We start from the raw sequence: 19,395 nt of genomic DNA on the forward strand, positions 1-19,395 counted from the left end.
ACCCCAACAGCTAGTTATATATATAGATATAGATGGGCTATTGTATTTCTTAGTATTGGATTTGATCGTCTCTTACTAGGTTCCAAGCTACCGCTGCAACCCGGATTGCAGCTACAGCTGTAACCACGATCTTGTATACAGATTAATATGAACTACACCGATACATTTTTAGTCAATTTTAATAGATATAATTTGTCATTGAAATAAAATATTAAGATTCAAATAAAACATTCCAGTTTGGAAAGCGTTAGACTGAAGATTTAAAGGTCTCTGGTTCGCTTTCAGGTTTCAGTAGCTACCTTTTTTATTTCAGAGCAAACTTTCTCATCATGAGCTTTAGTATAAATGTCTTTTGAGAAAGCTCCTAACTCTTGGTTTTGTTTGGTAGGTATTTATAATATAATACTATTTTCCTTACAAGGCTATGGAATCTTAGCTGTATTCACGAAGTAGCTTACGCTTTGTATCCGTAATTCCCTCGCTCATAGGAATTATATGCAAAAACATTGTTTTTCTTAACCAAAAATATGGTTAAGCGGGCCACCAGCTTTTTTTACGATTAGCCTCAAAACTACATCCAGCCTATGGGACAATGAAACCCTGATGTTTAAAAAAATTTCTTCAGCCATTTAAGCGGGTGTGAGACCCCATTTAAATGACTTCCGACAATAAGTGAAGAGCTTTAATTTCAGGTGATTTTAAAATTTTAAGGATCTTCCACTGGGCCAAGAAGACTTCAAATTTTTGCAGTCTACGAGAAGGATGTTGTTTAAAAAATAAGTCAAACAATTTTTTCCGAGTAGATTGGAGCTTAAATCCTCACGTTCTTGGGTCAAGGGGCTATGAATATAGAACAATATATTTTTTGATAGGCGGTGGGAATTCATTTTTCAAACGACCTGAAGTTTCTATTTAAAGTCCGAGAGCCAGGGACATGTAATATGTAAACAAATATCTACATAGGGGAAGAGGACTAAGTTTTGGTCTTATTAAACTTTTTATCAGAAAATCCTTGGTGCAAGAGGACTATACTTAAAAAAAATCATTTTTTAGCCAGAAAATGGGACCCAAAAAGAACCAGTTATTTCCAGTTATGATGCTCAAAGCAACTTTTTCCAGGAGATAAAGAAACTTTCAATCAAGAACTTATTTAGATTTAGAGTGATTTTTCATCGCTAAGGTACATAAAATAGTCAATGATTAAACATCTAAAAGTAATCCACCAATCAAATAAATCCTCAAATTCTTGGGCAGAGGGGCTATTAATATAGAACAATATGTTTTTTTGATAGGCGGTGGGAATTCGTTTTCAAACGACATGAAGTTTTATTTTAAAGTCCGAGAGCAAGGGACATGTAATATGTAAACAAATATCTACATAGGGGAAGAGGACTAAGTTTTGGTCTTATTAAACTTTTTATCAGAAAATCCTTGGTGCAAGAGGACTATACTTAAAAAAAATCATTTTTTAGCCAGAAAATGGGACCCAAAACGAACCAGTTATTTCCAGTTATGATGCCCAAAGCAACTTTTCCCAGGAGATAAAGAAACTTTCAATCAAGAACTTATTTAGATTTAGAGTGATTTTTCATCGCTAAGGTACATAAAATAGTCAATGATTAAACATCTAAAAGTAATCCACCAATCAAATAAATCCTCAAATTCTTGGGCAGAGGGGCTATTAATATAGAACAATATGTTTTTTTGATAGGCGGTGGGAATTCGTTTTCAAACGACATGAAGTTTCTATTTAAAGTCCGAGAGCAAGGGACATGTAATATGTAAACAAATATCTACATAGGGGAGGAGGACTAAGTTTTGGTCATATTTAACTTTTAACTTTTTGTCAGCAGATCCTTGGTGCAAGAGGATTATACTTTAGAAAGAATCATTTTTACCCAGAAAATGTGACCCAAAAAGAACCAGTTTTTTCCAGTTATGATGCCCAAAGCAACTTTTTCCAGGAGATAAAGAAACTCAATCAAGAACTTATTTAGATTTAGAGTTATTTTTATCGCTAAGGTACATAAAAGAGTCAATGATTAACCATCTAAAAGTAATCCACCAATCAAAACAAGTTCACTTTCATCTGCGCTTTTTAGCAGTATTTACCACTTTCCACTTACTTTCAGACTACTTATTTTTGTATAGAAAATATTGGTCGTCCAGCGGCATAACATTTAAACGTAGCAAGACATTGCTACTGCTACTCCTGTTCGTCTTGGTGGAGTGTTATCATGAGTTTTCCTGGTGCTGCAATTCTTGAGAAGTTAAATGAAAATATTGATTGGGAGCTTTTAAGTAAAATAAATATTTCAAATGAAACTAAGAGCATTCATGGCCTCCTAAACTTAGAAACTCGCGATTTCCTTGACAGAAAACTAACTGACTTCAGAGCATATAAGAAGTCTCTAGAGACCCTTGCTGAAAAGGTAATTTAACTTATTATTTATTTCAAATATTCTTTGGACTAACATAGCAAGCTTCATCAGAAAACATGATCAGTCCCATTGATAAATGTATTTGTCCAGGGTATAGCATAGGCTATTAAATGCTAAATTCTAAAAAAATTTAGGGTAAAATTCTAGTTTAGCTACTTTTTGCTATCTTGGAAAGGGGTTACATTTGGAAAATAGAACTTTCAGTAATGATCCAGGGTCAAAATCATACTCTGGAAAGGCATTGCCAAGCTTTTATTGTAACTTTCTTCTGATTTCTAAGTCTTAGAAATTTACACAAGACATTACCTTAAACAGACTTTGACTTGGGAAGTTATCCTATATTCTGTTATTTTGGAAAACTTCTCAGAATCTAAAATAAACAAGTAGCCTTGTTGTTATGTTAGATTTGAGATTTTGTTGATGTTGTATTAAAAATGATTCCTTGCTCATCTGCAATCAAAATTTGCTTGATGCAAATCATTTTTGCTACCATTATGTTCAAATTCAATTCCTCCACACTGTCCCAAATATGCAGATAACAATAGGCTAAGCTCTAAACCTAAAAAGTAAACTTTAGAATGCACAAGAAATTTATGGAATTATAATTTTTAACCATTATTCATTTCTATATTTTGGAAAATGAAGTTAAGGCCATGATTTCAAATATCATGATGTCTCTGATTTTTTTTTTTTTTTAACTACTATTTAGGCATGACTTTTTTCTGATGCAAGTTCAAACACTTTGAATTGTGGTTATAGGCTTATTGATTTTCCAATAGCACTGGCAAATCATTGCACCCATATTCCAGATAGCAGTATAAAAAAATTTCAGGAAAAAAATAAAAGGTAAAAGTATTTTTATGATGACATTGATAATTGCATTTGATTATATTTCTGGTTGTAGCATAAACATGTTTTAAAAAAGGATTACAGATAATGGCTAGGGTCAAATTGGGGTAAATTTATAGCAAACAGTATAACTGGCCTTCATATAAAGTGAATATACTACTTGATGACTTTCTTTATGCTCTTTATGAATATAATAATTGCTTCTACCAGAAATTTAAATTTAAGCACTTTTTAGCCTAACCTAAACTAACCTTGTTATAAATAATTTTACCACTGAGAAAATGTAGCATTATTTTTTCAAAGGAAAAGATGGCACTGAGAAATTGTAGTATTATTTTACAGAAAATGGGTGATAAGTCATACTCTAATTGAAAATTTTTCATTTTAAAGAACTCAAAAAGTGCTTAACTTTGAATCTGTGATTAAAGCAATTATTATATTTGTAAAGAACATAAAAAAGGCATCAAGAGGTATGTTCACTTTATTGGTAAGTCAGTTACATGGACTGTCATAATTTTTTAAAATTTGTCATTTTTAAGAGCAAAAAAAGTGCTTAAATCTGAGTTTCCAGTAGAAGTGATTATTATATTTGTAAAGAGTATAAAAAAAGGCAGTGAGTGGTATATTCATTTTATACAAAAGCCAGTTATACTGTTTGCTATAAATTTACCCAAAATGGAACAATTGAATATGCCAATATATTTACTGAATGTTAAAGCATTTTATTAGGTTCCTTGATATAACAAAGCACATGTGAATTATCTTTCCTTATTGTACTCCTTCATCTAGTGATTTTACAACCAAGAATGGTTTGAATCTTCTGAACCTGCCTTTTGTTGGCCTGTTCATGCTTCTTTTGTCTGATTTTAACTAAACTGTTATTGAATTGTCTTTAAACATTGAGTTGCACTTGTAACAACTAAGGATCAGAATCTTGTATGCTGCTCCATATATGTATAATACAGATATTAAATACCTGATGTTCTTAACCACAACCAGAACTGATGTCTCACTTCAATTCACACAAATATTTAGGATATTAGACTCCATATTAAACACAAGTGCCTCAGAACTTCAGCTTCATACAAGTACCTTGACTTCCAAAAAAATATGTATCTCAATAACACACATAAACAAATATTATGTTCTAAATACAAATCTCACCTTAGAGAAACAAGATTTCCTCTATCTGTCAGCAATTTAATCCATAGGGACAAGTGGTTGATGACTCAGGTGGCAGGTTAGCTACATTGAAACCATTATCTAACTCATCAACAGCATGCTAGTAACATATAACTCATTTATAACACAAGCCTTCTTATATTTTATTATAATGTTTTATACAAAATGAACTTTTTGAATATGATTAAAAGGCATAATGGGTCACTATCTCCAAAAGTATGGGTGAGCATCAATTTTGATAACTTTGTCTGTGCTGTTTCAAATTATCAAGTCTAGTGATGATTGTGTTTGGCCATAGGTAATTCTAGTTGATGCACTAAATAACTACAACATACAATTCATATGCCAACAAGTAATAAAAGGGCTTCAATCACTTTTATATTTTGTAATATAAGCTGTATATACTGTAGGGTATATATATATATATATATATATATATATATATATATATATATATATATATATATATATATATATATATATGTATGTATATATATATATATATATATATATACTTGATTCCTAAACTATTTATGATATAGGATTAGAGTACCACTCTCAGAGGCTAAGGTATCTGACCTAATGAACACCTACAAAAATATCCCAAAATGTCATTTTCCTGAGATATCTGGCAATGACAAGATAAATTAATCAACATGCATAGCTTATTATATACTAGAGGCAAAACACAACTGTCTGAGCTCTGGAAGTAGACTTCTTAGTAGTGATACAATGCCATGTTCAAGTTGTGTAGAACATAGAGCTATTCCCTATAGACTAAAAGTTAAAATTCAGTATCTCTTCTCAATTTTGAGGAAACTTCTGTAATTGTCAATAAGGAAGATCTACATTCTGAATCTTTGTGTTGTTTTTTTTTTTTTTTTTTTTTTTTTTGCATGAAATATGCATAGGCTGTAATGCAATGGCCCAGAAGCAGATTGAAACAAGTCCAACTATCATCCAACTCATAGATGGGGAAGATCAGTTTTTTCCAGAGCCTTGTTATTTGCTGGGATATCTGATCTTAACCAAACTTAATAAGAAATAAAATTTAGTGTCTTAGTTGCACCTTTTGGTTGCTCATACACAATTTGGCTTCTTCAGGAAGGAGAAATAGTTGGGAATCTTTATATTGTTGTCATCAGAACATTTACAAGAATAGCTTTTTGGATCATAGAAAAACTTTATGGGAACTAAGATCTGGTATCCAAGCCATGATTTTGGGGGTCAGCTCACTTTTGGGAGGGATAAAGAGGACCTTTCTTTAGACCTTCTTAGATTAGAGGATCTCTAAGTTCTTAACCTCAGGATATTTACCATTCTTATCATTATGATATCAACGAAAATATAATATCAGATATTGACCAAAGTAAGTACTAGTAGTGCTAGGAAGTAAGTGCTAGTGTCCTAGTTATACCTCTTATGAATTAAATAATTCATATTAATGAATTATTCAATATATGAATTATACCAGCCAAGACTGAACGAAAAGTTCAGTCTTGGCTGAACTTTTCGTTAAGAACTAATTATGCCAAGGCTATTTTAAAATAAAAACAAATGGATTTTTAACTGAGAACTTTTATTGTAAGTGTTTTATTGTTTTTTATTTTTTCTTTGCTGAAGACGGCCCTTAGATATAGGGCTGAAATATTCAAATAGGTTTTGTTGGTTCACTGACTTGGGAAAAAAGTCCTCATTGTGTTGCGGAGCAACACTACTGCTTTCGTAGTTGTTTTTTTTTTTTATTTTTTTCACTGTGATCAGCGACCTGTAGCTCCGAAGTGGTAAGAGTTAAAAATTTGAGATTTTTCAGAGGGAAGGGAAACGTGAAACAGAGTAAAAAAGTTCCAGAGAAGTTCCTAAAATTTCTAACAGTTTTCCATAAAAAAAAATAAAACGGTTTTTTCCTTAGAAACTGTGCATTCGATGTTTGGCGTCAAGTTAAGACGACCCTAGCTTTGGAAATAAACTTGTTAGAAATACAGTTATGCTGAACTCATGTAGAACTTTCATTTGTCTCTTCAAGAACCGGAGCACAAAATTCCGTAGCTCTTACAGATTTCCCGGAAATAATTCCGGAAAAGTCCATCTCGTTCCGATTTTTTTTGGAATTTTCTCAAATTTTCGATTTTGATGTTTCTTGTATTTTTATCGAGTAGTGCTATAAAAAGTATGCAAGAAGAAGTGAAGTGTTCTATATACCAAGTTGCTTCGTTCTCTAAGAAATAATTTCCGAAGTTTCGATGCTCTAGAGGTAACTTCTGTTCTGGACCAGCTAGAATTTTTTTTCCAACGCGGTTCGACAGGTCTCGATCTCCTAACAACTGGAGCTTACAATAGTTTCTCCGAAATAAAATTCCTTCTTTGGGTTTTTCTATTTGGAAGTTTTGTCATGCCCTCGGGGCAATTTAAATTTTTTGGTGAATTTGGTTTGTTTTATATTTTCCTAGTTTAGACCATCAAAGTTAAGCAGAAAACTATAAGACGTTATTTCCGTATCTCTTTCAGATTTCCCGGAAATAGCAACTGTGTCCTGTAGGGCACAGTTGCACGTGTTGCTCCGCAACTGTGCCCTAAGGAACAGGGCACAGTTGCTGCAACACTTCCCGTTGCACAAGCAACGGAGGTCTAGTTATTCTCTCTTTTGCTCTTATGAATTAGAATCCAAAACAGCATTTAAGGGATATAATGGGTATAATTTCTTCTTATTGTGATATCTAATTGAAATGATTACTAGATTGCAACCAAACTGATTGTAAAAGTTAAGAATAAGTCTGTTAGTTGTACTTTCAGGAGTTCATGCATGATATAACCTCTATGGATCGAGTTCGTTGGAACTTGTTGTTATCAAATCTCAACCAAACTTTGCTGGACACAAGTGGAAGTGTCCAAAAGAGGTGTTCACTTTTGGAGTTAAGCTGAAAAAAGTTTGTAATTAACATAGCAACCAACAATAATGACATTATTTATCAATCTTATACATGAAAAATGTAGTCTTTTGTAGACAATTTATTCCATTAAAACATTTTTTAATTACAAAAGGCACTAGATGTGGCAATTTCCTTTAAAAGACATTAAATAGCTCTCTATGATGTTACAGTGCCCTGCTATCTGAGTGGAACAGATGAAAAAAAAAGATGCCATTTATGCACATAATGTAGTTCAAACAACTTATCTTGTTTTTCAAGCCAATAGGTTTTCCTCATTTTTCAAGCTATTTGATGGTAAGTTTCCTATATAGAGGTTTTCAAACAAGGCAGTTTTAATAGTACACTTCTTGTTTTGATCTGCCACTATTTTCAGTAGTTTTGCGCTATTGTATTTTTCAGTATTGTACATGATCATCTCTTATTAGATTGCTAGCTACTGCTGCAACCTGGATCCAGACCTGATGCACTCTTTGTGAGAATAGGGAAAACCCCTGTACGTTTTCATCAGGATATCTAGCAGAAGGGGCTATTACATTTCAACCAAATGTTACAGGAAGTAATGACAAGTGTCCTAGTTGTGACTATTGGAAGTTTGAGCCCAATTCAAGCTGTGTGGATAAGGGAGCTCTAAATTCTACTTATCCTGACATTTATTATAAAGGATTGTCAGATCTTCTGAAATTTGGCAAGAAATAAAAGCTCATGTCCTAGGTACACCATTTTAGTAATCAGGACCCAATCTGAACTTTTCAGTGCAGGGCCCATGGATTCTTGTCATTAATCCATGTAGTGGTCATAGTTGTTGATTTTGTGGGGTCTTTGCCAATTTTGACTGCTGTAGGGAAGTTGTCCCTATATTATTGTTATCACAATTTCTACTCGTTAGGCTGCAGCATCTAAGCCAACCTTAACAGGGAGGCAAGAGTAAGTGTCATGCTTCAGTCCCTTTGGTACATTGTTCTCAATATGAACTGTTATTCTCTTGAATCAAAATGATTACCAGAAGGAGTAGTTGGATCATAATGAAACTAACAACAGCTAACATCCTGGTTATATCCTTTTCTGGGTAGGCCATACTACTACTACTAACAACTCACCAAGTCACCTGAGGCCAACACAACTACATATGTTCTTCCTCCATTCTAGCCTATTCAAAGTATCTCTTTACACCCTACTAGGAAGTTCCCATTTCCCTTAATTCTTTCCTGATGACTGGGTGACCTGCTTCCCATTTAGCCCTAGATGGTTGGCTAAAAAGGACATTCTTCGGCAGTTTATCAGCCTTCATCATCAAAACATACCCTAGCCATCTCGACCCTCCTCTCATTATAACCCTAGAAGTGGGATTGAACCACACTTTTCATACAGCCTACTGTTTGAAATATGGTCAGTCAGTTGGATACCCATAACAGTCTCTAGTCAATTTCTCTTGAAAACATTTAGCAAATCCTCCTGTGATTTTTGGAGCACCCATGCTTTAGATCCATATTTGACCACTTTCATCTATGTAGCTTCTAATTTTTAACCTTTGTTTGCCAGCTTATCTTCCTATTCTTCTATATTTTTTTGATTGTGAAAAAACACCCTGGGGCTTGGCTATTCTACTTTTGACATCTTCACTCCACCTACCATCTTTGCTAATAATACTAGTGGGATAAGTGAAGCTGTCCACTTGATTAATCTGTTTGTTAACGATTACCTTTTCATTTTCACTTATTCCTAGCCTTAGCAACTTAGTCATCCTAACATTAATTTTCAAACCTATTCTAGCACCCTGAACTTGATGAACTTCTAAAATTTTATTCATTTTGCTCATACTTTCATCTAGGGTGCTTAAATCGTCAGTATTATCTAAGCACATGAAAGTTCTTCTTCCCCATTTGATTCTGTGTTCTCCCATCCTCTTTATGCACTCCTTATGTCTGGCTTTTTGACGTAAGATGTCAATCTGACCTCAATGGCGGAAGAAAAGGTAATCTTAATCGTTTGTCAGGTCTCAAACAAATTCAATGGGGATTAGGAGCTATTCAGAACAGGTTCATAGCTGTTCTGGCCTCAAGGATTGGTAAAGTAAAAGGGGCCACTGAACTTTTGCCATCAGCAAATCTATCAGGATGAATCCCAGCCTAATTTATTTTGAAGTAGGAGTGTGTATCCTTGTTGTGCTTTTTGGCCTTCAAAGTCAAGTAAGTGTAGGGCAATTGACCTAGTTTTGCATTTTGGAGGCACAAATATGATCCAACCTTTGAGGAAGAGGGTTCCTCCATTCTTGTTTTCATTATATTTATTGAAGCAGGTTATCAGATATAAATAAAACAAGTTCGGAAGTAAGAAGTAATATCCTACTTGTGCTTTTAAGGGGCAAGAGCTGGTTCTTCCTCAGTGGGTAATAAGAGTAGGAGGATGAATCCTGTAACCAAGGTATCTACCAGAACATGTGTTTGGATTCATCAAAATTTGGTGGAAACCAGAAGTTAGTTCCATGCTCAGTGTCAGACATCTTGGGGTACTAGCATTCCAAGGGGACAGGTAGGAGGATGTCATAAAGAATGATTTAAAGGAAATTGGAACTTCCTGAGCGGGTGTAAAGTGTTTAAATGGATTGGGATGGAGGAGGAGCATGCGTAGCTGTGTTGGCCTCAGGTGGCTTGGTCCTGTGGTAGTTGTTAGTAGTAGTAGTAATAGTTTTGCTTGTGTTGGTCTGTAACTGTGACCAAGGGATCCCAGTTGCTGAAATGCTTCATGGGTATGTTTTTGATGCTGTAGGCTTTTGGTCCTTGAAACTACAGAGTTGGTATTTGAAATTTATTTTTTTTAAGTCTAGCCTGCTACTTAATGCTAAAATGGTAATATGGCCCCTTATAGCAAACGAATTGGGGATTCTCACTAAGAGCTTTTTTTTTAAATGATAGATCTTTTTTATGGAAATTCTTATCCTACTTTAAATTAAAAGCAAAGAAAAACTAATACTAGAAAACTTTACAAATTCATGAGAGGTCATTTTGGTTTCCCTCTCTCATCCTTTACAAAATCTTGAACACTCCCTTGCTTGGACCAGTTATTGAGAAGGGGAATTCTTCATCTCACCCTGTTGTTGTAGAGGGGTAGGCTGTGTTCAGTTTAACGCTCTCCCAATGAGCTATTTCGGCTTGGTAGGCTGTGTTTCTTTTAAGATCTGTTATTTTTAAAGTACCGCGGGTCTGCATACAAAATTGTGTTAGCTACAATTATTGTGATATTATGAAGTGAGAATTATTTTCTGACTTCACATTGTCCAAATACTTTACCCCCACCTTCCCCTAATGTGGAAATATATAGCCCAAATTATATATTTTCCATCTATTCAGTCACTTCTCTTTGTCTCTTCTCACACTAAGTTGAAAGAAACCAGTTTTCAGTATGTCAATGCATGAACAACTTGAGCTGCAGGGAATATATCATACAAGTACCCACGAAATGGCAAAAAAAAAGATGATCTTAGGCTCCTCTTGACAACATACCGCTCTTGAGAACTAAGTATTGTATTGTATCAGATTAACGACGCTTCTTGACTACTAAGGTCCCTGCGTCGGCCCTGCAGGTTGAGAACTAAGAACAGCCAAAGAATTGAAAATTGAATATTTATGCGAAACATAACTATTCCTAAAATACAACTGTAAACTAAACAGAAACATCAAATTGCAGCAAATCCCTGTCGGAACTTTAACTGTTCTGTCTCTGATAAGGAGTCTCATAGAGGCGAGACGTATTGTGGGTGTTGGAGGAAAATGGCTGAATGCATTTTAACAAGTACAGGGCGTAGGAGCGCAAAATGGAAACTGGACTAATATGATTTATCATCGAAGTGCCACTTTCACTCCAACGCTGTGCTGTATATTCACAGAAAAGCGATTGTGAAACAACACAAGAATTCTGTGGCCACTGATGAACTGCCAGATGTCTCCCAAGGATGGCAACTGAAAGTTCGATGTCACCTTTCTTTTTCATTACTTTTGGCTCATCAGTTGTGATTTGTTCAGTGTTTCCACTATCCCCGAATTTTCGGGGATTTCCCAAAAAATCACAAAAACGGAGCGGCAGAAACGCTTGGGCTTAGGAGCGCCAAAGCTGTAAATGTGGCCCTGTGCTTGAGCATAGCAAGTTTAGTGTAGCTGGCGTGGAAACCAGTTTCAGCGTTGTCGAATGACAGTCTTGGAGAACTATGCTTACCTTGGTCGTAAACAGCCATAAACAAGGCCAAGATAATTCGTCGAAGTAGACTTTTTTTTGCTGTACAACAACAGACAAAGAAGCAGTATATTTTCCACTTTTTGCATATATATATCTATACTAGCTGTTGGGGTGGCGCTTCGCGCCACCCCAACACCTAGTTGGTGGGGTCGCTTCGCCCCCCCCCCCCCCAAGCCCCCCCGCGCGCGTAAGTCGTTACGCGCCATATATTTTTTTAACTACGTAAAAATTGCGAATATACAACATTCTTTGATGTCCCATTGTCTGTGCATATAAATAGATTGTCAGGTTTACCGACTCTTGAACATGCAACATAAAATTGTCCATGGGAAAAACAGTCCGTATTCAGATCTACACCTCATTATTCTAATGATTGCTCTTGAGCTTTGTTGATGTTGATTGCTAATCGAACATTCCCTGCGTCCCCGTCGTCATTTATATATCCCCCTGTGCCCCCGGCATCCCCGTTGTAGTTGTGTCCCTGTGTCCCGGTCGTCATTTATATTCCCAGTATCCCGGTCGTCATTTGTGTCCCAGTGTCCCAGTCTGCAATTTCTCTTTGAGCGTCCCGGTCGTCAGTTATATTCCCTGTCGTCATTTGTGTCCCAGTCTGTAATTTCTCTTTGAGCGTCCCGGTCGTCATTTATATTCCCTGTGTCCCGGCTTTTAGTTTTCTTTTTCTCCTTTATTTTTCAGTTTTTTTCCTTTTTTTAGTTTTTTTTTTCTTTTTCAGTTTTTAGTTTTGTTAGTTTTTTTATTAGTTTTTTTTTCTTTTTAGTTTTTTTTTGTAGTTTTTACTTTATTTTTAGTTTTTTTTCTTTTTTAGTTTTTAGTTTTTTACCTTTTTTTTAGTTTTTTAGCTTTTTTAGTTTTTTTTCTTCTTTTGTATTAATGCTAAAGCCAAGGTTCGAACCTGGAACCTCTCGGACCTAGAACCTGGAACATAACGCTTTACCAACTCAGCTACTTCGGCTTGAATACATTCGTTTTGAGCAGCTTCCTCGGCTGTTGCCATTGTAGGTTCTTCAGTCATTTTACAATTAGAAATTTCTCTTTCAACGATCTTCTTACAATTAAAAATTTGTCTTTGAACGATTTTCTTAAATACCTGTGTCCTGGTCGTCATTTATATTCCCTGTGTCCCGGTATCCCAGTCCGTAATTTCTCTTTGAGTGTCCCGGTCGTCATTTATATTCCCTCTGTCCCGGTCGTCATTTGTGTCCCGGTCTGTAATTTCTCTTTGAGTGTTTTTTCTTTTTAGTTTTTTTTAGTTTTTTACCTCTTTTCTTTTTTTTTCTTTTTCTTCTTTATTTTTCAGCGTCACTATGAAATACACTGGAAATTTCTAGTGTTGGTGTGCTCGTCTGAGTTAGTTAAGATCTCTGAGATTTACTTCCTTTTTTCAGTTTGGATGTGACTTTTTAGCACCAGAATCATGCAAAGTTCAAGATTGCCAATTTTTATTGTTCAATTATGCTCTTATTCAATTCCATATTACAGCATACAGTTCAAGCTACAAGATTCTATCGTTTTTGACACAGCATGACATAGGTGAGAATTTTAACTTTTTGATAGATTCAGGTGTTAGCAACAGACATAACTGTCGACGCGCGAAAAAGTACTTTGAATTATGCATGAATAGGCCGAAAACTACGTTGCCTCTGCTCAGCTACCCTAATTCAAAAGGTGCAATATGCACAACTTAAGGTTTATTGTAGAGGGGAAAAATGATAAAATGCTTTGATTTGGCAATGACTATACACCCTGTTTATGAAGACCTTTTACTTTTAGGGTGTCTAGAAACTGCAAAAAATTGTTGATGTCGAAATGTCTTAAGTAGACCCGAGACGGTCAATCATTTTAATCAAAAACATCCGTCAATCGATTGACGAGTGCTTCAATCAACCCTTGACCAAATCTTGACCAAAGCTAATTTCAAGTTTAATTTTAACTCACGGGAAGTGAAGTGTAATGTGTGTGAAATGCAGTCTAATACTGTTTTGGCGTTTCTTGTATGTTCTTCGGTTGCGTTCAAACGAAAACAACAATAAAACAGAAAATAGAAGAAATATAAGAAATAAGAAAATAGAAAACGTCGTTGGTTCACAACTTCTTTTTCTACTCGAATGCCTTGTACTCGTGGTTGAAACTTGTTCTTAAAACATAAATTGTCCTTTTTAGTTTGGAAACTGTAAAATATGGTTTCAATGTTTCTACTGCCCGTAATATCCTGTTAAATGCTACTCTTTTCTTATTTCGTTTATAATAATCTCTAGTTTTAGCTTTCTATAACTCTGGGTGATCTCGGTATAACTCTCTCAATAAACAAATAAACTCGCGTTCTGCAGTTCTGCTTACTTTCGACGTGTCTTCCATTGTTAGTGGCGTGTGACTGACGCAATACTTGAACAAAACTAGTTTAGACAGTCAATCACCCTTGTCAACCGCTTGAGTCATTCCAAATTTCTATCAATCACAGTTAACGCTGGAATCAAGCATCAAACAGGTTCCTAGACGGTCAATCATGCTTGAATCAATCGATTGACGGAAGCTTTTGGTCAAAATAATTGACCGTCTCAAGCCTCCTTAATATTTAACTTTTTGACAAGGAAGGAAACGTGATATAACACACTTTGAAAAATTAAGGTAGGCCTACAAGAAAACAAATTGGATCATTTGATTGGTTGGGTTGAGTTGTCATGAGCTGTACCTTAATAAAAATATTATTATTGTCAATTTGGAAGCATTAATTACAGTCTGTTTTTATTCAATAGCTCTTGATATTCTTGAGTCTCCCTTTTTTCACTTTCCCGAAGAAAAAAATAAAAGAAGCATTTTCAAAATTAGCTAAAAGCCAAAAAAAGAAACGGAAGTTAAATGCCAACAAGCCAAATAAAATTCCAAATAAGCTCCTTAAATCAAAATTTGTCTTTCCTTCTCTTCTCTCTCTCTCCTTCTCTCATTTCTCTGATACTTTATCTTATTTATGATTGGTATCGCTTGTACAGCTTCAAAAACGTTTGACCCCTTCTTATATGTTTTCTTTTCTTTTGAATAGATGTGCAGCTAAAGTTCAACTGCTATGCATTATTGGGTGAATGCTTACTGAAAATGAGCCGAGGTGAAGAATGCATGCAAGTGATCGATCGCTACTTCTCAGAGACCTCTCAAGGAAGATCTATTCAAGAGGTAATCTATAGTTATAGCATCATAGTTATAACTATGATATTGTTTGCATCGTATTATTATAATAATACTAGCTGGGTCACGGTGGCTTCGCCGCCGGGCCCCATCATGGCACGCGGCAGGGTTCTATATATGGATTCTCATTGTTCCCTGTGTTATAACCACTGACAGTGCTGGGTCCTGGCGGCTTCGCCACCGGGCCCAAGCATGGCACGCGGCAGACTTCTGTATATGGATTCTCATTGTCCCTTGTGTTCTAACCGCAGACAGTGCTGGGGTCCCCGCGGGCCCCAGCATGGTACACGGCAGGCTTCTATATATGGATTCTCATTATCCCTTGTGTTCTGGGTCCCGGCAAGGCTATGTTATTTTTGGACCGAATTGATGAACCTATATTGGTTTGGTTTTCTGTTTTAAGGTTTTCGAATTGCTTTAATCCATTGTCAAAATATATAGAAATATTAGTGAAATCACCAGTTTTTTACATTTTAAGCAATTTAATAATAATTTCTTTTTGACGTTAATTGACACTTTGATAAATTATAACGGTCATGTAACAGACGGACACTACATTTTTATATATATAGATACTTCATAAATGGATCACAGTTATTAGTAGAATCACTAGTACGTTTTCTGTTTTTTTATCTCTATCTGAAAGAGGCGGGCCTTATTTCACTCAGGAATAATAAAACAACCCAGATGAAAAGATGGACCTGAACACTATAAAACTCAAGGCATACTAACCCAATTGCATCATCCTGGTTCTTGTCTATTGATGAAGTACTCTGCCTTCCATGGTGTAAAACTAGTAACTTCCTTTAAATTGTAACCTTTTAAGCTACATATATTGATATGTTCTTACACAAATCTGTAAGAGTGAATAATGAGCGTTTCCCTCTGAGTTCCACCAAAGACTCTCTTGGAGACCTAAGTACCCTTTTGCCGTTTTTTGACCCCTCTCCTTCTCTATCAAAATGTGTTCACCAGTAAAATTGTGGTGACAATGAGTATTATATTTGTTTGGACAGACCTTTGAATAGATAATAAAATTTAATTTCTTTTTTTGTATATAATTTTTAGTAATTTTGCCCCTGGGGCAGAAATCAGGGTAAAATTTGTAGTGCTTCAATTAATATGGTAACTAAAAAATAAATATCGAATTTGATGCACCCTTAACATCTTTCCAAATACAAAAAAGATTCTATAGGTTCTATAGTAAAGTTTCTGACGGCAGTCAAGCTGTGTTCAGCGTTTACCTGTATTTAATGCTGAATTCAGAATTCCTGGCTCTGAATTCCACCAATAATTAACCGTTTAAATCATTTCAGATTGGTTCAAAGGAGCTCCTTTCCTATTGAAAAAAATTGGTTTAGAAGTATGTTTTTTTTGTGTGTTTGAGCCTTCTGTTTTCTACCATGGGCAGACTAAGTCATCACTTCCAGCGAAAGCCGAGTATTTGTTGTGCAACGAAATTGCAAATTCTCAATGCACTCGTCGGTTCTGTGATGCTTTACAGATTTGAGACGTGGCAAACATCGCCCGTAAATCTCAAGACTATTCATGTATTTCAGTCAAAGAGCCTGGTGAGGATAACAATTCTGTGATGGTATAACTTCGTCAGCAATGGGAAGTTGTTGCAGCTCACTAAGCAGCATCGGTTTTCTACCTAAGCAGTCGAGCACACTTTGCGAAGGTTTGGACACCTGTTGCGAATACCTCCACATCTACCCACAAAGACGATCTACGACTTCAATCCTACCAAAAGCAGTTGTAAGCAACTCTGGGGCCAACCGAAGAAGCGATGATCCGAAAGCCTACCCGAGTTATTGACGATGGAAAACACCAGACAGAGCTAAACACAAACACTTGCCATGGACCGAAGTGGATAGAGGAGACAGATGTCACTCGTTGCGCCAAGCAGCGTCCGGCAGGAGACATAAGTCAAGTCAGTAGGTCAAGTAACTGTAAACACACAGGTTTTGCAACTATAGTTAACAAAATTTATTCTAACAATGCACAATTTAAACTAAAATAATAAGTTGAATTTGGGTTCTGATAGGAATCAAATAACGCTCTGCCAACCAGATTTCACGTACGGAATCGACATAGAACATCGACGGAGTTGGAGTCGATTTACTGCAATGGTTATATTTAATGCATAATACCTCTGGGAGCATCTAGAAGCTTATTCTTGAAGGATTCTCCTTTTAGGTAGTTCTATCAGCTTTGAGAGACCGTCAAATATTTGTATGTTACCAAACGCCATTTTTGAAAAATAATCCGTGTGTGTTTGATTCACTTCTGTATTGGAACACAGTTTTCAGATATATTCCTATGTACACTGGAGAATATCTTTCTTCAAGTCTTTTATTTATTTAAAGATCTTTCTGTTAACAACATAGTCTAATAAAAAAGAACAGTTTTATATCTAACTTTAACAGTATAACCTATCTTTTTTCTTTTTTTTTGCCAGTATAGCTCTAACCTATGTTCTTTCTATAAAGCACTGAAAACTTCGACATTGCTGACATCAAAACACAATTTAATGTACTTAACAATATTTTGGCGTGTTTTTTTTCTGTCAAGTTTGCTGGTAGTGTTGGTAACAGTAACATAGTTTGATTTTTTTTTCTAGGGTGAAGTTTCTTTTTCAAAACTTGAAATTCAACTACGAATTCAGAAGCTAAAAGCCTGCCTCATGGAAAAGAATTTGAATGAAGCAGAAAAAATTATGAAAGAACTGTTAGATGCGGAAGCTGATGTGAGTATTCTTCTAAGTACCAAATTTCGTTCTCTGTTTTCTATCTGTGTCTCTAAAGAAAGAACGTGCATAGAGTCGTCCATAGGCGTTCATAGGACGTCCAAGATATTGCTCAATTTGTTTCATGTGGGAAACCAATAGTAAGCTGAAACACAATTAAAAAACCAGCTCCCTGCCTAGAAACCCTTCTGAAATTACATTGGTGCCATTCTTTGGTTTGGGATCGCGTATTTAACATACGTTAAGGTACTCGCTTGATCGTGGCCAACACTCGTATAAGAAATTGAATGGGCTACTACAGGAGAATAATACTAATGATGATAATCTTAATTTTAATCCAACAAAAAACGGAAAACTGTTTAAAAATACGGACATCTTTTGCAACCAGTGAACTTGGAAGCATAGCGCTAGCATCCACAGTGCTTCATGTTAGGTACAGGGTTGCCACCCGGTAAAAAAGTTGCTGTATTCTTGAAAAAAAAATTACTAAATCAGCGCATAAATCACTAGATTATTGACTAGGAATCACTAGAAACCACTAGATTTACAATACTCTTTATCAATGTTTTGATAATTGTTTTGTTTCTTTACCATGTTCTATACAGGTGCTCCTATATGAAGGAGGCAAAATTACCCCCCCCCCCTTAAGATGTGGAAAAACACCTCTAGATTGATTTTTTGGTTTTCCTTAAGGGAAAATTAGCCTTGAAATTTTTAAAAATGCCTTTTCGTATCTTTATGCAGAGAATAGAACAAAATCCTTGCTTCCTCTCTGTATGTTCCCGAATTGATACCCTTGGCTTATACCCCGATCACTGAGAGTCGGTTATCGGTGATCTAATAGAAATATTTGCTTTTCGTTTTTAATTTCTTTCCTTGTCGATTCGAAATCCCAGTTTTTTTCCCCAAAAAATATTGAAACTATTTTCTTCCTACTCCAGTTGAACTAGTATAATTCTTGGACACCAGCAACAATTTTGAAAATGGCCTTTTTATATTTCTCATGTATCAAAATTGTCTCACTCTACACAAATTTAAATAAGCATTGATCTTATTGCTTCTTTAATAAAAAAAGAGATACTTGTTAATTCTGCGGAACACACCCAAGAAATGAAATTTAATTCTAATGAATTCTAATGAAATATACCAAAATATGATAAAAATATAATACTTTAGTTTATGTGATAATACAATTTGAACTGTATATTTGCACATTAGGGGGGGGGGGGCGGCTGAGGGTAAAGTCATGTAACCTAACCTTACCTCCACCCCCGTAATTTGCAAATATATAGCAAATTTTACAGGTCCAATGCATTCTGTTGCCTGTTATTTGTCTTTATGGCTATGAAACCGGTTTTCATAGTTCACACATTCTCCTTATTATACTTAGAAAATTATCATTAGCATACTTTCATTCCCAAACCTATTCCAAGGGGATGCAGGGGTCATGTTAAACCTAAAGATTTAGTTTTGGAACCTTTCAACCATACTAAACAAAATGGATCTCAAACTTTTGATTCATCAATTTTGGGGAGAAAAAGAGGCGTGTTAGGCCATAGCCGTCCAATGTTTTTGGTCAAATAAAAGGGATAACATAAATTTTAATTTTAGTTCAAATGAACCCTCTCCCGCTGTTCTTGGACCGTTGGTTCGATACGATCACCCGTGGAAAAGGAAATTAATTAAAACGTATCTGTGATATTTCGGCAAAAGAGAAACACAAAATTCAACTTTTTTACAAATAGGGGCTTGAAGTCTCTATAATAGGGTTATCTTGTGCGCCGAATCTAATGGTATGATTTTAATTAAAATT

At 35.4% G+C, this 19,395-nt stretch overlaps 1 protein-coding gene across 1 annotated transcript in view; it reads left to right on the forward strand.

Annotated features, from left to right (window-relative positions):
- Window positions 1-2,177: 2,177 nt before the first annotated feature.
- Window positions 2,178-19,395, forward strand: part of LOC136028061 (CCR4-NOT transcription complex subunit 10-like) — a 56,272-nt gene continuing 39,054 nt past the window's right edge. The window contains exons 1-4 of the mRNA XM_065705654.1: window positions 2,178-2,432; window positions 13,039-13,183; window positions 14,691-14,821; window positions 17,457-17,582. Of these exons, the coding sequence (XP_065561726.1) occupies window positions 2,238-2,432; window positions 13,039-13,183; window positions 14,691-14,821; window positions 17,457-17,582 (597 nt within the window). The 5' untranslated portion in view covers window positions 2,178-2,237. The remainder of the gene's footprint in view (window positions 2,433-13,038; window positions 13,184-14,690; window positions 14,822-17,456; window positions 17,583-19,395) is intronic.

This window comes from Artemia franciscana, chromosome 6 (assembly GCF_032884065.1).
Source record: "Artemia franciscana chromosome 6, ASM3288406v1, whole genome shotgun sequence".
In the NCBI taxonomy this organism is placed as follows: Eukaryota; Metazoa; Arthropoda; class Branchiopoda; order Anostraca; family Artemiidae; genus Artemia; species Artemia franciscana.